This window comes from Mustela erminea, chromosome 15 (assembly GCF_009829155.1).
Source record: "Mustela erminea isolate mMusErm1 chromosome 15, mMusErm1.Pri, whole genome shotgun sequence".
NCBI classification, from domain to species: domain Eukaryota; kingdom Metazoa; phylum Chordata; class Mammalia; order Carnivora; family Mustelidae; genus Mustela; species Mustela erminea.
Window position 1 is genome coordinate 56,657,843 of NC_045628.1, and position 18,902 is coordinate 56,676,744.

General features: G+C 35.7%; 1 protein-coding gene across 2 annotated transcripts in view; it reads left to right on the forward strand.

The window, feature by feature from the left end:
* The window catches only part of COG3 (component of oligomeric golgi complex 3), a 73,258-nt gene that overhangs the window by 17,083 nt on the left and 37,273 nt on the right, over positions 1 to 18,902 (forward strand). For both annotated transcript variants that reach the window (XM_032314526.1, XM_032314525.1), the window contains 8 exons: positions 170 to 262; positions 981 to 1,106; positions 2,825 to 2,905; positions 13,509 to 13,552; positions 14,000 to 14,126; positions 14,727 to 14,818; positions 15,905 to 16,044; positions 17,299 to 17,459. In XM_032314526.1, the coding sequence (XP_032170417.1) occupies positions 170 to 262; positions 981 to 1,106; positions 2,825 to 2,905; positions 13,509 to 13,552; positions 14,000 to 14,126; positions 14,727 to 14,818; positions 15,905 to 16,044; positions 17,299 to 17,459 (864 nt within the window). The remainder of the gene's footprint in view (positions 1 to 169; positions 263 to 980; positions 1,107 to 2,824; positions 2,906 to 13,508; positions 13,553 to 13,999; positions 14,127 to 14,726; positions 14,819 to 15,904; positions 16,045 to 17,298; positions 17,460 to 18,902) is intronic.

Sequence of the window (18,902 nt, forward strand, 5' to 3'; positions counted from 1 at the left end):
TATTAATTCACATGGGCTATATTTGAGGATATTTTGGTGATTCTTAAAATGTAAAGATACTAGTATAACTGTGTTATAGCCTAATGAGAAATAGGCTAATTCTAATACATAATTTTCAACTTTTGCCTGTATATTTTTTGTGAATTAAGTTTTTTTTCTTTCCTTAAAGAAATTGAATTCTCCTACGTTGTCTGTTAATAGTGAAGGATTTATACCTATGCTGGCCAAGTTAGATGATTGTATAACATATATCTCATCACATGTAAGTCATGGGATTTCTGTATGTTTTTAAGAAATCTTAATATCCCTATTATATCATTTCTTATGCTATAAAGTAATTATTTCTTCTGAAGGGAAAAATATATCTGTAGTATACTTGAAGAAAGACTGTAGTAAATTCTTAGACATTGTCAGTAGTGATGTAAAAAAGTACTTCAGTTGCTGAGGCAATCCCTGGAGTAGAAAGAGATCCTAGCTGACACTATTCTATCCCACCTAAAAGGATGAGTGATTTTCAGGCTGTTGACTTCCTATTGTTTTAGATACTTCTTTGACAAACAAAAAATGTTACTTGGGAGGAAATAAAGGAACAGGCCCTTTCATTTAATCAGCCTCTTTCTGTGCCCCAAGAATTTATAGCTGTTCATGTTTCCCCCACTATATGAAAGTAGAATGTTCCTATGAAACTTTTTGTAAGCCAAAGTGGCATAAAGTGAAGAAGCAGTTAACATTTCAGAAAAGTGAAAATCCTCTGTGGATTTCTTTTGGTTAGTGAAAACAGGTACTATTTTAGGTCTTTTGTAAAAGCCATATGGCTTAAAGTGAACTTTGGATGGGTGGGTGTGAGGGAAGGGGCAGTGTGTATTTGTCTTTCCTGAGCTTACAATCTGTATAAGACCATATAAAGGACGGGTTTGTTTTCATTGTTTACTTTACCTGTTTTTGTTTCCTCTTTGTAAATCTTTCCCTTTCCCTCACAGCCAAATTTTAAAGATTATCCTGTCTATTTGCTGAAGTTTAAGCAATGTCTTTCTAAAGCTTTGCACCTTATGAAGACATACACTGTGAACATACTACAAAACCTCACAAATCAGTTATTAAAAAGGGTGAGTTAACTGGTGAAGTGTTTTTTCTCTTCTTTTTCTTTTTTAATTCATTTATCTTTCATAATCTAAGTGTGTGATTAGTACTCAGTACTCTAAAAACATTTTTTTTACCTTTTGTTAAATAATGTCTCTCAGTTTTATTTATAATAGAAAAAATGGCTGTATTATATCTGTCCATCAGAATCTTATTTTCAAAGAATATTTAATAGTACTGTATGGTAAATAATAAGATTTAAACTATTTGTCACTTAAAACATTTTCTTATCTAATTCATAAAAATATTGGAAGGAAATACACCAAAATGATAAAAAGTGGTTCTGTCTTAGAGGTGGGATTACATACCATGAAGACTTTGAATTTTTTTCTTTATGTATGATAGCTAATTTTCTGTGTTTAACAAATATATTTTTATTGAGTGACTTCTCAAGGCTTGGCATTGTACTGGGAACCATACAGTAGTGAGAGGGAGCCAGCAAGGTCCCTGTGTTCATGGTGCTTAACATTCAGGAGAAGTAATCAGTGAAGAAGGAAACAAACAAATTAGTCAATTACAGATGGAAGGAGCAAGCTAGGTGGAAATTGAGGGGAGTATTATGTTAGAAAATTAAGAGTAGAGGGGCGTGCGGGTGGCTTGGTGGGTTAAACCACTGCCTTCGGCTCAGATCATGATCTCAGGGTCCTGGGATCAAGCCCTACATCAGGCTCTCTGCTCAGCGGGGAGCCTGCTCCCCCTTCCCCCTCTGCCTGCCTCTCTGCCTACTTGTGATCTCTCTCTCTGTCAAATAAATCTTAAAAAAAAAAAAAAAAGAATTAAGAGTAGAGTTGGCTAAGATGAACATTAAATACATTTCTTTCATAAGAAAATAAAAATAAAGATTATGCGTTCTGTTTTTTAAGCTCACTTTCTAAAGAACATGGAATCTTTTCTTGAACTCTCAGTTCAAAGCCACTGATTTTGGGGTTGCAGTTTATAGTTCACATTGCTCTTAGCTGATATGAAGGCCAGACTATATAATTTTTCTATTTTGTAAAATTTTTGAAAAGTTTAGGAAATTAATACCTAATCAGTACTAGTACCTACTGTGTACTAGTAGCTAGTACTTTACTATTGAGCTGCATAAAACCCTTATGAATACACACACACACACACGCACATGCACACACACACACACACACACACACTTAAAGATTTTATTTATTTATTTGACAGAGCACAGTGGAGGGCGTGGGAGAGGTAGAAGCAGGCTCCCCACTGAGCTGGGAGCCTGATGCGGGACTTGATTCCAGGACCCTGGGATTATGACCTGAGCTGAAAGCAGACTCTTAACCACCTGAGCCACCCAGTTGCCCTTTATGAGTATATATTATCACCATTTAATGGATGCCCTGAATCTCAGAGAGGTCTAGTAATTTGACCAATATCCTACTGTCAGTAAGTGACTGAGCATGAGTCTGATTAAGTCTGTTTACTACCAAAAATCATGTAACTCGGGTAGATTTTAATGATGAAGAGGAAGGAGATGACAGCTCCACATAAGTATTTCTCATTTGTAGCAATAATACTAATATGTAATTTCTTCTTGAGATTTTTCTCTCTAAGCTTTTGGTTGGTATACAGGCCAAGCAGTAGCTGTTTGGAATGTTTGATGTCACATTTTCTGATTAATTATTTGTTTGCTAATTATCTTCCTTCCTTCCCCTTCCCCATGTCTCTTTAGGATCCTGCATCCATACCTAGTGCAGACAATGCCTTCACATTATTTTATGTGAAATTTCGAGCTGCTGCTCCCAAAGTCAGAGTAAGTCTATTGACATAAATAGGATATTGCTATGAAGTTTATTTAGCCAGCCCTTTTGAAGTTCTACTGTATGTTAGACCCTTTGCTTATACCAGAAATGAACACTAGTGAAAGGTATTTGCCCTTCTACAGTGTGATGTCTTAAGGGCACGGAGCAGGAAACACCTAGCTCTTCTATGATGCTCAGGGAAGGCGTCTAGATGGATGTGATATTTGAGCTTAAAGAGCTCAGATATATAGTGGGCTTGAGGGGATTGATAAGGGTGATTTATACAGAGTGAACAATATGTATAGGGACAGTTGTAGACTTGTATTTTGAGAGAACTTGTACTTGTTATGATCAAAACACAGACATTAATAGCATCCAGTTGGGAAAAAAGACAGGAAAGACTGTAGGCATCATTTCACAAGGGGTATCACATGTCATGCTAATTCAGGAAAAGTGAACAACTAGTGAAGTATTTTATTGTATTTATTTATTTATTTTAAAGATTTATTTAGTTAGAGTGAGCAGTCGGTGGGGGAGGGACATAGGGGGAGAGAATGTCCATCAGATTCCCTGCTGAGTGCGGAGCTTGATGTGGGGCTCCAATAAGTGAAGTTTTTTAAATAGAATGATTTGGTCAGATTTACCATTTCTTTTGATTTAATGATGTGCTATGAAGAATGGATTATGGTGAAAAGAGTTTTGAGACAGGGAGGTCTGATGAGCAAGGAAGATTTTTCAGTAGTCCATGGGAAATAGGGGTTGATCAGGCGTTGGTAGTGTATTCTTGAGGCGGGGAACATGTGCCTTATTTATTTTCCTTAGCACAGTGCCTGGTACATAAAGGAATGCACTAAATATTTATCTTGATTGAGTGATTGGAAATGGAGGGTGCAGAAAGTAGGTATATGTGTTAATATTTACGCATTTAAGATATCCAAGATACAGTTGACTGGAGCTGGCACATTTATCTTTTTTCTACTCATTGTGAAGGTACTAGAAAGAGTAGTCTACTTTTGTTGCCTCCGACTCTCTTGCTATTTCTCTTGAGAGTCAGTTGAAGGATTTTTTTTCTTTAATTTAAATTTTAATTAGTTAACATATAGTGCAGTGTTGGTTTCTGGAGTAAAGTTTACATACAACACAGTGCTCGTGATAAGTGCCCTTTTTAATACCCATCACCTGCCTAGCTCTTTCCCCATCCACCTCCCTCCCATCAACTGTCTATTTGTTCTCTATCATTAAGAGTCTCTTATGTTTCCCTCTCTCTCTCTTTTCTTTTCCCCCTTCCCATATATGCATCTGTTTTCTTTCTTCTATTCCACATATGAGTGAGATTATGCAGTATTTGTCTTTATCTGACTGACTGACTTTGCTTGGCATTATTTCACTCTAGCTCCAATCATGTCATTGTAAATGGCTAGATTTCATTTCTTTTGATGGCTGAGTAGTATTCCATTGTATGTATATACCACATTTTCTTCATCCATTTATCAGTCGGTGGACATTAGGGCTCTTTCCATAGTTTGGCTATCATTGATAATGCTGCTATAAACATCAGGGTGCATGTATCCCTTTGAATCTGTATTTTTGTATCCTTTGGGTAAATACCCAATAGTCCAATTGCTGGATTGGAAGGTAGTTCTATTTTTAATTTTTTGAGGAACCTCTGTATTATTCTCCCGAGTGGCTGTACCAGTTTGCATTCCCACCAACAGTGTAAGAGGGCTCCTCTTTCTCTACATCTTTGTGTCTCTTAGCCATCTGTCGTCTTTGGAAAAGTGTCTGTTCTTGTCTTCTGCCCATTTCTTATCTGGTTTATTGTTTTTTTGTGTGTGTGCAGAAGCTTTTTATCTTTTTTTTTTTTTTAAGATTTTATTTTATATTTATTTGACGGAGAGAGAGTTGGCGAGAGAGGGAATACAGGCAGGGAATACAGGCGAGGGAGAAGCAGGCTCCCCACTGAGCAAGGAGCCAGATGCGGGGCTTGATTCCAGGACCCTGGGATCATGACCTGAGCCGAAACCAGACGCTTGACGACTGAGCCACCCAGGTGCCCCCAGAAGCTTTTTTATCTTAATGAAGTCCCATTAATTCATTTTTGGTTTTTTATCCCTTGCCTCCAGAGATGTATCTAATAGGAAGTCACTATGGCTGAGGTCAGGGAGGTTGCTGCCTGTGTTCTCCTCTAGGATTTTGATGGTTTCCTGTCTCACGTTTAGGTCTTTCATCCATTTTGAATTTTTTCTGTTTGATGTAAGAAAGTGGTCCATTTTCATTCTTCTGCATGTTGCTGTCCAGTTTTCCTAGCACCAGTTGTTGTAGAGACTGTCTTTTATCCAATAGATATTCTTTCCTGCTTTTTTGAAGATTAGTTGACCATAATAGTTATGGACCCAGTTCTGGGTTCTCTATTCTGTTCCATTGATCTATGTGTCTGTTTTTGTGCCAGTCCCATACTATCTTGATGACTACAGCATTGTAATATAGCTTGAAATCCAGAATTGTGATGCCTCCAGTTTTGTTTTTCAGAATTGCTTTGGCTATTTGGGGTCTTTGGTGATTTCTTACAAATTTTAGGATTGTTTGTTCTAGCTCTGTGAAAAATGTTGGAATTTTGATAGCGATTGCATTAAATGTGTAGATTCCTTTGGGTAGTAAAGATATTTTAGCAGTGTTTTTTCTTCTAATCCATGAGAATGGAATGCTTTTCCATTGTTTTGTGTCCTCTTCAGTGTCTTTTGTAAGTGTTCTATAGTTTTCAAAGTACAGATCTTTTACCTCTTTATTTAGGTTTATTCCTAGGTATCTTACTGTTTATGGTACAGTTGCAAGTTGGATTGATTCCTTGATTTCTTTTTCTGCCATTTCATTATTGGTGTATAAAAATGCAACAGATTTTTGCACACTGATTTTACATTCTGCAGCTTTGCTGAATTCATGTATACCTAGAAATTTTTTGGCAGTCTTTTGGGTTTTTTATGTAGGGTATCATGTTGTCTGCAGATAGTGAAAGTTTGACTTCTTCCTACTGATTTGGATGCCTTTTATTTCTTTTTGTTGTCTGATTGCTGAGACTAAGACTTCCTTTACTATGTAAAATAGTAATGGTGAGAGTGAACATCGTTGTCTTGTTCCTGATGATAGGGGGAAAGGCTCTCAGTTCCCCATTGAGGATGATGTTAGCCGTGGGTCTTTCATATGTGGTCTTTATGATGTTGAGGTATATTCCATCTGTCCCTGCTTGTTGAGGTTTTTATCAGGAAAGGATGCTATGTTTTGTCAAATATTTTTCAGGATCATATGGTTCTTATCCTTTGCTTCATTAATGTGGTATATCACAATGATTCATTTGTGAATATTGAACCACTGCTGGAGCCCAGGAATAAATCCCACTTAATTTTGGTGAATAGTTCTTTTAATGTACTGTTGAATATGATTTGCTAGTATTTACTGAAATCTTTTACATCTGTGTTCATCAGGGATATTGGGATCATCAGGGATATTCTCCTTTATAGTTGGGTATTTGTCTGGTTTAATATCACACTAATGCTGGCTTTGTAGAATGAGTTTGGAACTTTTCCTTCCATTTCTATTTTTTGGAACAGTCTGAGAAGAATAGGTAGATATTAGCTCTTCTTCACATGCCTGGTAGGATTTCCCTGGGAAGCCATTTGGCCCAGGACTTCTGTTTGTTAGGAGATATTTTTTTTTTTTTTGTAAAGATTTTATTTATTTATTTGACAGACGGAGATCACAAGCGGGCAGAGAAGCAGGCAGAGAGAGGAGGAAGCAGGCTCCCTGCTGAGCAGAGAGCCCAATGTGGGGCTCGATCCCAGGACCCTGGGATCATGACCTGAGCCAAAGGCAGAGGCTTTAACCCATTGAGCCACCTAGGTGCCCCGATTTTTTTTTTTTTTAAGATTATTTATTTATTTATTTGACAGACAGAGATCTCAAGTAGGCAGAGAGGCAGGCAGAGAGAGAGAGGGGGAAGCAGGCTCCCCGCTGAGCAGAAGCCTGATGTGGGGCTTGATCCCAGGACCCTGGGATCATGATCTGAGCTGAAGGCAGAGGCTTTAACCTGCTGAGCCACCCAGGCACCCCCATTGGTAGATTTTTGATTACAGATTCAATTTCTTTGCTGGTTATGGGGTTTGTTCTAATTTTCTACTTCTTCCTGTTTCAGTTTACTAGTTTGTAAGTTTCCAGGAATTTACCCATTTCTTCTTATTGCCTGGAAAGATACTTTTTCATAGTATTCTCTTATAATTGTTTGTATTTATGTGGTGTTGGTTGTGATCTCTTCTCTTTCATACATGATTTTATCTGGTTTATTTCTGTCTTTTTCTTTCTTTTTTCTTTTTCTTTTTTTGGTAAGTCTGGCTAGGGATTTATCAGTTTTCTTAATTAGGAACCAGCTCTTAATTTTGTTCATTCATTCTGCTGTTTTGTTTGTTTGTTTCTATTGAATTATTTATTTCTGCTCCAGTCTCCTTATCCTTCTTCTGCTGGCATTAGGCTTTATTTGCTGTTCTTTTCTAGCTCCTTTGAGTGTAAGATTAGGTTGTGTATTTGAGACTTCTCTTCTTTTTTTTTTTTTTTTTTTTTTTTTTTTTTTTTTTTTTTTTTTTTGAGGCTTCTCTTTCTTCTTGAGATAGGCCTATATTGCATTGTACTTCCCTGTTAGGACTGCCTTTGCTGCTTCCCAAAGGTTTTTGGACTGTTGTGTTTTCATTTTCATTTGCTTCTATGTGCATTTTAATTTTCTGGGTAACACATTCATTCTTTAGTAGGATGTTCTTTAACTTCCATGTGTTTGAGGTCTTTCTAAATTTTTCTTTGTGGTTTACTTCATGTTTCATAGCTTTGTGGTCTGAAAATATCCATGGTATGATCTCAGTCTTTTTGTACTTGTTGAGGGCTGATTTGTGACTGAGTATGTGATCTGTTCTGGAGAATGTTCCATGCGTACTTGAAAAGAATGTGTACTCTGCTGCTTTAGGATGAAATGTTCTGAAACTGTCTGTTAAGTCCATCTATCCAGTGTGTCATTCAAAGCCTTTGTTTCCTTGTTGATTTTCTGCTTAGATGATTAGTCCAATTCTGTAAGTGGGGTGTTAAGTTTCCTACTGTTATTATATTATTATCAAAGAGTTTCTTTATATTTATCATTAATTGATTCATATATTTGGGTCCTTCTAAGTTGGGGGCATAAATGTTTATAGTTGGTAGATCTTCTCAATGGATAGACCTCTTAATTATGATATAACACCCTTCTTCATCTCTCATCATAGTTTTTATTGTAAAATCTAGTTTGTTTGATATAAGAAAGGCTACTCTGGCTTTCTTTTGATGTCCATTAGCATGATAGAAGGTTCTCTATCCCCCTACTTTGAAACTGCAGGTGTCTTTAGGTCTAAAATGAGTCTCTTGGAGACAGCATATAGATAGGTCTTGGTTATTTATTATTATTTTTTTAATTTTTATTTTTTATAAACATGTATTTTTATCCCCAGGGGTACAGGTCTGTGAATCGCCAGGTTTACACACTTCACAGCACTCACCAAAGCACATACCCTCCCCAATGTCCATAACCCCACCCCACCTTCTCCCAACCCCCCTCCCCCCAGCAACCCTCAGTTTGTTTTGTGAGATTAAGAGTCACTTATGGTTTGTCTCCCTCCCAGTCCCATCTTGTTTCATTGATTCTTCTCCTACCCACGTAAGCCCCCATGTTGCATCACCACTTCCTCATGGTTATTTTTTTTTTTTACCCATTCTGATGCCCTGTGTCTTTTGATTGGGAGCATTTAGTCCATTTACATTCAGAGTGATCATTTTTTAATTTTTTATTTATTTTTAAAGATTTTATTTATTTGAGAGAGAGAGAATAACCAGTAGGGAGGGGCATAGAGAGAGAGAGCAAGAGAGAGAGGCAGACTTCCTGCTAAGCAGGAAGCCTGACGTGGGGCTTGATCCTAGGTCCTGGAGATCATGACCTGAGCCCAAGGCAAACACTCAACTGACTGAGCCACTGAGTTATTATTGAAAGATTTGAATTTAATGTCATTGTGTTACTTGTAGAGTTGGTGTTTCTGGTGATGTTCTCTGGTCCTTTATAGAGTTTGTTGCTTTTGGTCTTCTTTTCCTCCACTCAAAGAATCCCTTAAACTTTCTTGCAGGGCTGATTTATTGGTTATGAACTGCTTTAGTTTTTGTTTGCCTGGGACACCCTTTATGTCTCCTATTGTGAATGACAGACTTGATGGATAAAGAATTCTTGGCTGCATATTTTTCTTATTTTAACACATTGAATATTTTCTGCAACTCGTCTGGTCTGCTAAGTGTCTGTGGACAGACCTGCTATGAATTTGAGCTGTCCTCCCTTGTAGGTTAAGGACTTTTTTGCTGTTGCTGCTTTCAGGATTCTTTCCTTGTCTGTGTATTTTGTGAATTTGACTAGAATATACATTGGCAATGGCCAACTTTTGTTGAATTTAATGGGAGTTTTCTGTGCTGCTTAGATTTTGATGTCTGTGTCCTTCCCCAGATTAGGGAAATTTTCAGCTATAATTTGTTTGAATAAACAGCCTCCTCTTTTTTCTCTCGCTTTGTCTTCTGGGACTCCTAGGATATGAATGTTAATATGTTTTAATAAGTTGCTGAATTTCCTCAGTCTGCCTTTCTTTCCTTCTTCTTTTTAGCTTCATTATTTTTCATAATTTTTTCTTTTCTATCACTGAGTCACTCCTCTGATTCGTCCATCTTTGTTTTTATCTTTTAATTTTAATTTTGGTCTGACTAGCTTTTAGTTCATTTATTTCTGCAGGAAGGGATTCTCTGGTGTCTTCTATGCTTTTTTCGAGGGCAGCTATATTCTTATAATCGTAGTTTTAAATTATAGTTCAAACATCTTACTTATATCTGTGTTGATTAAATCCTTGGCCTTGAGTTCTATTTCCTATTCTTTCTTTTGGGGTCGATTTCTCCATCTTGTCATTTTGTCTGGAAAAGAAAAGAAGAAAGAAAAAAAAAAAAGCAAAAACCCAAACAAAGAAAAAAACCAAAAAAAACAAATAAACTAGATCCTGTGTGTGTTTTGGTCTATTTGTAAAAGAATCTATGTCCCAAAAGAAAAGAATAAAGAAAGTGAAAATAAACAAAAAATTAGAAATATATGTATAAATAAAAATTTAAAAATTAACAATAAAAGATAAGGACTTGAAAAAGAAAATAAATGAAAAATAAATAAATAAAGAATAAAAGTGAAAAAAGAAGCAAGATTCTATTTCTGCAAGAGCTGAAGCTTTGCAGTCCTCTGTGATCAGTAAACTTGTGCAGTGAGTTTGTGCTTGTCATCTGGGGGTAGTGGGCCAGGGCCTCCTGCCCTGCTTCTCAAGTGGACTTGTTTTAAAGGAAATGTGCGTCCAGGGTTGCAGGAGGCTTGGTGTATGCCGCTCCAGCGTCCTCTAGGTATGCGGTTTTGCTCCCTGAAGGCACTGACGGAAAGGATGAATACAGTGGTGCCTGGGTCTTGGCTGAAAGTCTGTGCTCTTATTCTTCAGTGAGCCCTCACAGAAGAGCAGTCAGTCACCACTCTTTGTTTTGGTTTCCCACTGAACCCTGTGCTCACCATGCCTGTGTCTGAGCTTTTTTATCTCAGGGGTGCGGCTTAGTTTCAAAACTCCAAAATTTTAGGAACTCCCCTGGTGTATACCTGTGCTGTTCTCCTGGGGAGGGTCTTGCCTTGCTTTTTTCATTTGCTGGCAGGTCCCAGGAAAGTGGTCACATGACTGCATAGTTGCTCACAGTTTATGGCAAAACAGAGTAGAAAGCTGATACCAAGACCCACTGCTCTTGCTCCTATTCCTGGAAACAGTGGTGCCACCCTTCTTCTTGTGACCCAGGCGATCTTCAGACCCAGATGTCACTGCTGGGATTCTGCCCACTTTGCCACCTGAGCTTCTTGAAGCTAGGCACGTCCCCCATGGTAGAGAACTTCTAAAAGTTCAGATTGTGCTGTGCTGCTTCTAATACTTTGCAGTAGGCACGGTAAACAGTCTCCCTCCTCTTTACCAACAGCTATATCTTCCCCAAGTCAACTCATTGCATCTCCTGTCCTTCAAGAGGAGGTTGCTTTTCTTCTTGTAGATTCGTAGTGTTTGTTCTCTCAGACCTCCAGTTGATTTCTTGGGTGTTCAGAATGACTTGACTATTAAGCTGTGTTTGAGGGTTGAGACAAGCTTAGGATCTCCCTACTCCTTAACATCTTGACATCTTAACTCCTCCCTCAGTTTTTTGTTTTTTGAAATAAGAGACACTTGGTCTTATTTATAGAAGATACAGTAGAATAGTGGTTCATTGATGGTATAAGGTTTAGCTTGTGCCTGATTGTTGCTTTTGCTTAGTAGTCAAATACCAGTGGTAAAAATTTGATTAGAAAAGAAGTGGTATAGGTAAGTGTGATATAGCTCAGTGTGGTAGATAAATATAAAGTTATTATATAATGATCAGCCCCTTTCCTACATGCCATTTATCAATGGTAGTCAATGAATACATGCAATGGAGTCCTATTTATATTAGTGACAGCATGAAATACTTACCTAGAAATAACTCTACTGGAAATACAAGGATGAAGAAAATGACCAAACTAGACAGAAAGTTTTAAGAGATTGAATAAATGATAAGCTTCTCTTTTTCCTGATCAAGGAGACTTAATTTTTTATTTTTTTTTTTGAAGGTTTTATTTGTTTATTTGTCAGAGCAAGTGAGAGCAGGGGCAAGGAGGGGGAACCGCAGACAGAGGGAAAAGCTGGCTCCTCCCTGATCAAGGAGCCCAATGCGGGGCTCAATCCCAGGACCCTGGGATCATGACCTGAGCTGAAGGCAGAGACTTAGCTGACTGAACCACCCAGGCATCCCAAGACTTAATTTTTTAAATGTCAGTTCCTCCTAGTATAATTCATCATCAAATATAATCTTAACAGAAATCCAGTGTAATTTCTTTCTGGATGATGCAAATATTTATCTGGTATACTAAATAAGCAAGACTAATTATACAAGTAAATTTGAAAAATACATTGATACTGATGCAAGAATTCATTGATGGATCATTGGGGTGAGAAATTCTACAACTTGATATAAAAAAAATCAGTCTTAAAGAGGAAGAGTTAGAGTTTTCTACATAGTATTGAGAAGACTTGCTGAGTATTTGGGGGAAAAAGTAAACTCTATAAACTTTATAGCATTACCAAAATACACTCTAAGTGAACTAAAGAGTTAAATGTAAAAATTAGCAGGGGAAAAAAAAAAACCTCTAGCAGAAATTACTGGGAAAAAATTACAGAGTAAAAGATTCAGGATCTAAAAATTACATTTTCTGAATTTTAGACAGCCAAAGAAAAGCAGAAAGTAGGATGTTTGCAATAGATAAGTGAGAAGGTTAATATTTTTTAATGTACTAAGAATACTTCTAGCTCAGTAAGAAAGATGAATATCTGATATATAAATGACCAGATTTTGCAAAGAAAATGCAAATGGTTCATTAAATATGAGTGCATCTGTAGCCTCAGTGGAGAAAATGTGCAGTTTAAGGTTAGATGCCCCCCCCCTTTTTTTTTGGTCAAGACAATGGCAGATTAAGTTGTAGCAGTCAGTCCTTTTGAGGTTTTGGTGAGGGAGACAGTACTACTGACAGGGAGGTAAATCAATTCCTTTTTCAAAAAACATTTTAGGAGAATGGAGCAAAAGCACCTATAAGTACTAATCTCTTTTGTTGGAGATCCCCAGCTGGGAAGTAGGTACTGTTATTATACCTGCTTTATATGGTACAAAGTGGAAACTCAGAGAAGTGAGCCCACTCTCTTGAGCTCAGACAGCTCCTGGGGAGCTGATACCCATACCCTCTAGTTTCACTCCAGGCCCAGAGCTCCTAACCACTGGACTTTTCTTCTCAGGAAACAGTCTAGATGTCTAACACAATATTTGACTTATGGTACATTTGTCCAAGGGTATATTATGGAGCCATTTAAAATAATGTTTTAAATAGCAATAATAATAATAATAATAATAATAAGAAGAAGAAGTCATCAAGTGTTTACTAGGTGCCAGACACTGTGCTAATAAGGCTTTCCATATGTTTTCATCTGATGTTGAGTAGGATGATGTTTTGGAATATAATTTTTTGAAAGCAGGTAATCATGTTGAATGTATAATTCCAGGTTTTTTTGTTTGTTTTTAAATATAGTAACTATAGTGTATACAAAAACTGAAAGAATATTCTAAAATATTAGTTGTGGTTATTTTATGGTATTACAGGTGACTTTAAAAAGAAAAGATTTTATTTATTTATTTGACAGAGATCACAAGTAGGCAGAGAGGCAGGCAGAGAGAGGAGGAAGTAGGCTCCCCACTGAGCAGAGAGCTCGATGCAGGGCTCAATCCCAGGACCCTGGGATCATGACCTGAGCTGAAAGCAGAGGCTTTAACCCATTGAGCCGCCCAGGCTCCCCTGTTCTTACAGGTTTTCTAACATTAGCCTGTATTAATTAAAATCAGGAAGTAATTAAAAGTATAACTAAAACAGATATATTTTAACATACTTTTATTTTGCAGACTCTTATCGAACAAATAGAACAGCGATCTGAAAAAATACCTGAGTGAGTACCTAGAAGTTCTTCAAACTACCTTCTTCTTGATGTGGTCCTGGTATTTTCTGAGCAATTACCTTTCATACTATGCAGGCTTTTTCTTGTAGCACATAACTTATTTTGGGAAAAGTTTGTAGACCTGACTTTGAGTTTGCAAGGCATCTTTTTTCCCCATAGCAGTATTTTCTTTTAATTTCAACGTTGTAATATCTTTCTGTACTCTTGGGAGATAAATCTTTCTTTAAAAGAATAAAAATTAACAGCTTTTGAACCACACTTCATTATGGTTTGTTTTTTCTTTTCATACATAAATATTTCTAGTATTTAATGTGGGCAAATGAGGGGTGACCTTATCACTTTAGAGGTTTTGAAATCTTTTCTGGAATTTAAGATCAGATTTAATTTCCATATCTGAAATGAGAAATTTATACTCTAATCTCATTTGCTTTTCATCAGATACCAACAACTGCTAAATGACATCCATCAGTGTTACCTTGACCAGCGGGAGCTCCTTTTGGGCCCTAGCATCACTTGTACTGTAACAGAGTTAACAAGCCAGAATAATAGAGATCATTGTGCCTTGGTAAGCTTCAGCTAGTTTTGATTGATGTTAAACCTTCTTCTAAAATATTTTGGTCTTTGAAGCTGTATTTGGGTAGATAAGTTTGGATCCCATACCAACAAGCTTTTAGAGAATTTTTCTTTCAGTTATGAGGAATCAAGTAATTAACATTCAGCTTATCAAAATAATCTCATTTTTATCTTGTTTTTGAAGAATGAAGATTCATGAACAAGTATTACTCCTTGAAAGATGTAGTTTCAGAGTTTGTGGATTTATACTGATGATTTAATTTAGCTTTTGCTGAAGAAGTGCTTTTTTTGTTTAGCAATTTTAATTCATACTATAGAACAATACATAAAGATTGTTTTATTAAATACCCCTTTTAAACTAGAAGAGTATTTTCACTGTCAAAAGTTTAGAAAATAAAAGAAGAAAATAAAAATGAGCCATATTCACATTTTGCCATAAACCATTGTAAACCAAGCAATTTCTGTTTTTCAGTGGGTTGTTTTATGAATATATGTGCATAATCTTAGTGCAAATAGAGTATTTGTTTTATTCATAAATGCTGGAATCATTGTGTGTCTTTAACTGTAGGTAATGTGTGTTTATTTCCTGCAGATTCGTAGTGGCTGTGCCTTTATGGTCCATGTATGCCAGGATGAGCACCAACTTTACAATGAATTTTTCACAAAGCCAACATCAAAATTAGAGTAGGTGGTACACAAACTCTTGTTTTTAAGATTTAATATGCTAATGATCATTGTGGCTTATTATATTATAGGAGTATTTTAAAATTAACTGCAAAGTGTTTTAACTTTTATGAGTGTGTGAACAGAATATTATTGGATGGAAAGTGATTATTTTAAAATAAATGTGCAATTTAAAGGTCAACATGCTTTTATATTATTTATAATATATCTATGGAGACAATGTGGTATGACAGTAAGAAGCCTATATTGGAAACTAAGTCTTGGCAATGTATATCCCTTTATCTCCACCTAGAATTCTAATTCCTTATAGTTAAAATATTGTTCTAATTAGTGAAAGACATTTAAAAATACAGACAATATTTAATACCTTTTCCTTATTTTTCTCAAAGTGTCTTTTCAGCTCCTGTGTTAGGCACTTTTGATTTCTTCATGTTGGTGATTTTGACTCTTAGAAAGATTCCAAGATTATAACTTTTATAATGAAGAAGAGTCAAATGTATCTTATAGTTTTGATTAGATTGATCACTTTTGGTGAAATGCTATGTATAGAAGAGTACTATGGACAGTATGAAGAATATAGACAACTTAAGTCTTTCTTTTCAAATGTTTAAAATTGTCAAAAATACTTGTATGTCCAAGTACTTTGAGTTTTATCTAAGTCCAAGTATTAAAGAATTTTCAGTTCATCTTTCCTAGGGACAGTGTTACATTTGATTCACAAATGATGTAGAATATAAAAGGATAATTATATCAACCAAAATATTTGTTACTATGTTTCAAAGGACATATATAAAGTATGGCTGAAATAAGTAAAGTTGTAATAAATTGACATAAATTGATATTTGGCCACGGCAGCTGCTTTGGAGTGGCTGCTGAAGACTGCTTATAGATTTTGCGCTTTTAAAGCAAAGAAAGATCTACAGTATTATTTTCACCCTTTGGTTTCTCATTAAATAGTGTTCCCATGCATGATTTCCCAGTAGATTTTTATTTTTATTGGCTAGAAGAAATCAATGATGCCTTTTAAACCATTAGAAAAATCATGAAGATTACTACTTATAACCATGTTTTATTCTTTCATTTTAGTGAACTTTTGGAGAAACTGTGTGTGTCATTGTATGATGTCTTCAGGCCATTGATCATTCATGTTATTCACTTAGAAACTCTGTCAGAACTTTGTGGGATTCTTAAAAATGAGGTGCTTGAAGATCATGTACAGAACAATGGTAAATAATAATTAGAAATGATAATTTCAAAAGTTTTAAAAATTATATCTGTGGCTCAGTGAATTTCAAAACCCTCTATTCTTTACCCCATTCACCGATATAAATTTATTATTTTTATAGCCTGGTATGATGCCTTTTAAAATCAAGATACACTTTATTTTTTGACTAGGTTCAAATTAAATGGGAAAAGAATTTTAAGATCTGGGCAAAATTGGTAATAAAATTATAGTTCACTTTTCTTTCTGGCATCTGTCAGAACTGTCAGTTTTGAGCTAGACATTTTTAATACATTCTTACCAAAATACCTGAAGTCATTGACTATATTGCATACTTTTAATTTAAAAACAAGAATTATTTTAGTGTACATATATAATAATGACTTATCTTTTTGAAATTACAAATAAAATGAATTCTCTGGAAAACTCTAACCATCTGATACATTCTTTAATATTTGATTCTGTTGTCATAGAAAACATGACTTAAGTAACTTTAAAAAAAACCCTTCAAGTAATTACTTTACTGGCAGAAATTATTGTTCTCACTTTGACTTTCTTTAGGAGACACTAGGTTTGTTATGTTTCCAGAGTTTCTTATTCTGCTGCATTTAGTTATTCTAAGGTGTGCATTTTCTTACATATTAATGCCTCTGAATTAAATTAATTTGAATATTTATGTTTTTATATCATATCTCCAACTCCCCAGCCCTTGGAAAGTTGTTACAGAACTAATGGTTTGTCTTAACATTGATGGCATCTTAGGAATGCAGAAATTCTATATGAACTTATACTTTGTTTTAATTTTTTACTCATATTTCTTTATGGAAACCTTAATAAGTCATTTTGTATTTGTGGGACTCCATTTATTTGTAAAATTGGGATAATAACCCAACAAATAAGCTGCCCTAGCTGTCTCTTAGGATTGGTCTGAAGCTGAATGAGATAACTGTTAACAAGCACGAAACACTTTAAAATTCAGACTTTATTATTCATGTTAATAATAAAAATAATATCACAAAGTGTCAGAAAAAAGGTATAAGGGCAAATTTCTTTCCCAATTTTAAATTTGAGGAAATTGAAAGACATTTAATTAAGTTTTTCTGAGGTCATTGAGTCATACTGAAATAGAATGCAACCATAGTCCCAGAGGGAAAAATGCTTCCTACTACTGCTGCTGGACACTTGAGTAATATTTTTGCTTGTTTAAAGAAAATATTTTTCTAAGTATAAAAGAATGGATGATTATACTTTTTATCAGCTGAACAACTGGGAGCATTTGCAGCTGGAGTAAAGCAGATGTTAGAAGATGTACAAGAGCGCCTTGTCTACAGAACCCACATCTACATTCAGACAGACATCACGGGGTACAAACCTGCTCCTGGAGATCTGGCATATCCTGATAAGTTGGTGATGATGGAGGTAGGGTTCTCTTATTTGATCTTGATCTCTCCCATACACTTTTTGGATGTTTTGTACTAGCAAAAATAGGATTTTTCTTTTTAATTCTCATTCAAGATGTAAAAGCAAGATAAACTTGCCATAAAGTCACAGGAAATAAAATTTTAAAAAATTGAACAACATAATCTGTTAGGTTCTTTTTCCTTCAAGTTGTATTTTGTAATTCATTTCCCTCCCCTTTTGTAGGAAATAGGTGTTCTCAGGTTTTTGTTTGTTTGTTTGTTTTTGTTTTAAGATTTATTTATTTACTTTAGAGAGAGAGAGAGTTTGTGCTCATGCATGAGCATGGGGCAAAAGGTCAGAGGGAGAGGGAAAGGGAGAATCTCAAGCAGACTCCCACCTGATCATGGAGCATGACATCAGGCTTAATCCCACGACTCTGAGGTCACAACCTGAGCCGAAATCCAGAGACGGACACTTAACTGACTGAGCCACCCAGGTGTCCTGTGTTCTCAGTTTTTAAATTGAATTTGTGCTCCCTGTGATTTCTCTTTTTTAAAATAAATGGCACAGAAGAGGGTCTTGATAACATAGGAGCCACCATAGTTGATTGTCATAGAACCATGTGTCATCCTGTCTCATAAAAACCGTGCGGGCCATGTCCTCAAAATTTCTGCAGTACTGATGTCCAGTTTGTAGAGCTAAAGTTACCTCACTGATCATTTAGCTCACTGATTCAGTTATATACGAATCTTTATTTTCTTTTAGTGCTGGACAGAGTTTAAATAATGCTGAGGGTATTAGTACTAAACCAGAATTAGAACCTAGAACCTTTTTTTCTTTTTAAGTGGGCTCCATGCCCAGTGTGGAGCTCAACATGGGGCTTGAATCAAGATCAAGATGGGCTCACATCAAGAGTCAGACACTTAACCATCTAGTTACCCAGGCACCCTAGAACCTAGAACTTTTTTAATGGAAGTTTCAAATATAAGCGAAAGGTAGAGGGAACTATATAATGACTCTTGAATATTATTACACCAGCTTCCTCGTGGCCAGTCTTACTTCACTTAGAGCTCCATTACTCCCTTCCACACCATTAATTATTTTGGAGCAAATTCTAAATATTTCATAAGAATACTTTAGTATTTACTTTAGTATCAAAAGGTAAGGCACATTTTAGTTTTTGCAGTGAAGTCTTTTTCTAGTTTTATTGAGAAATAATTGACATATGTCAGTAAGTTTAAGGCATAGAGCATGATGATTTGATTTACATACATTATAAAATGATTACCACAATAGCTTTAGTTAACACCCATCATCTTATATAGATAACAATCCAAAGAAAGGAAATTTCTTTTTGTGACAAGAAAGAACAAGTTGTTCTTTCTGAACAACTTTCCTATTTGTATATGGTGTTTTTTGTTAACTATAGTCATTGTGTATATTACATTCCTAGTGTTTATT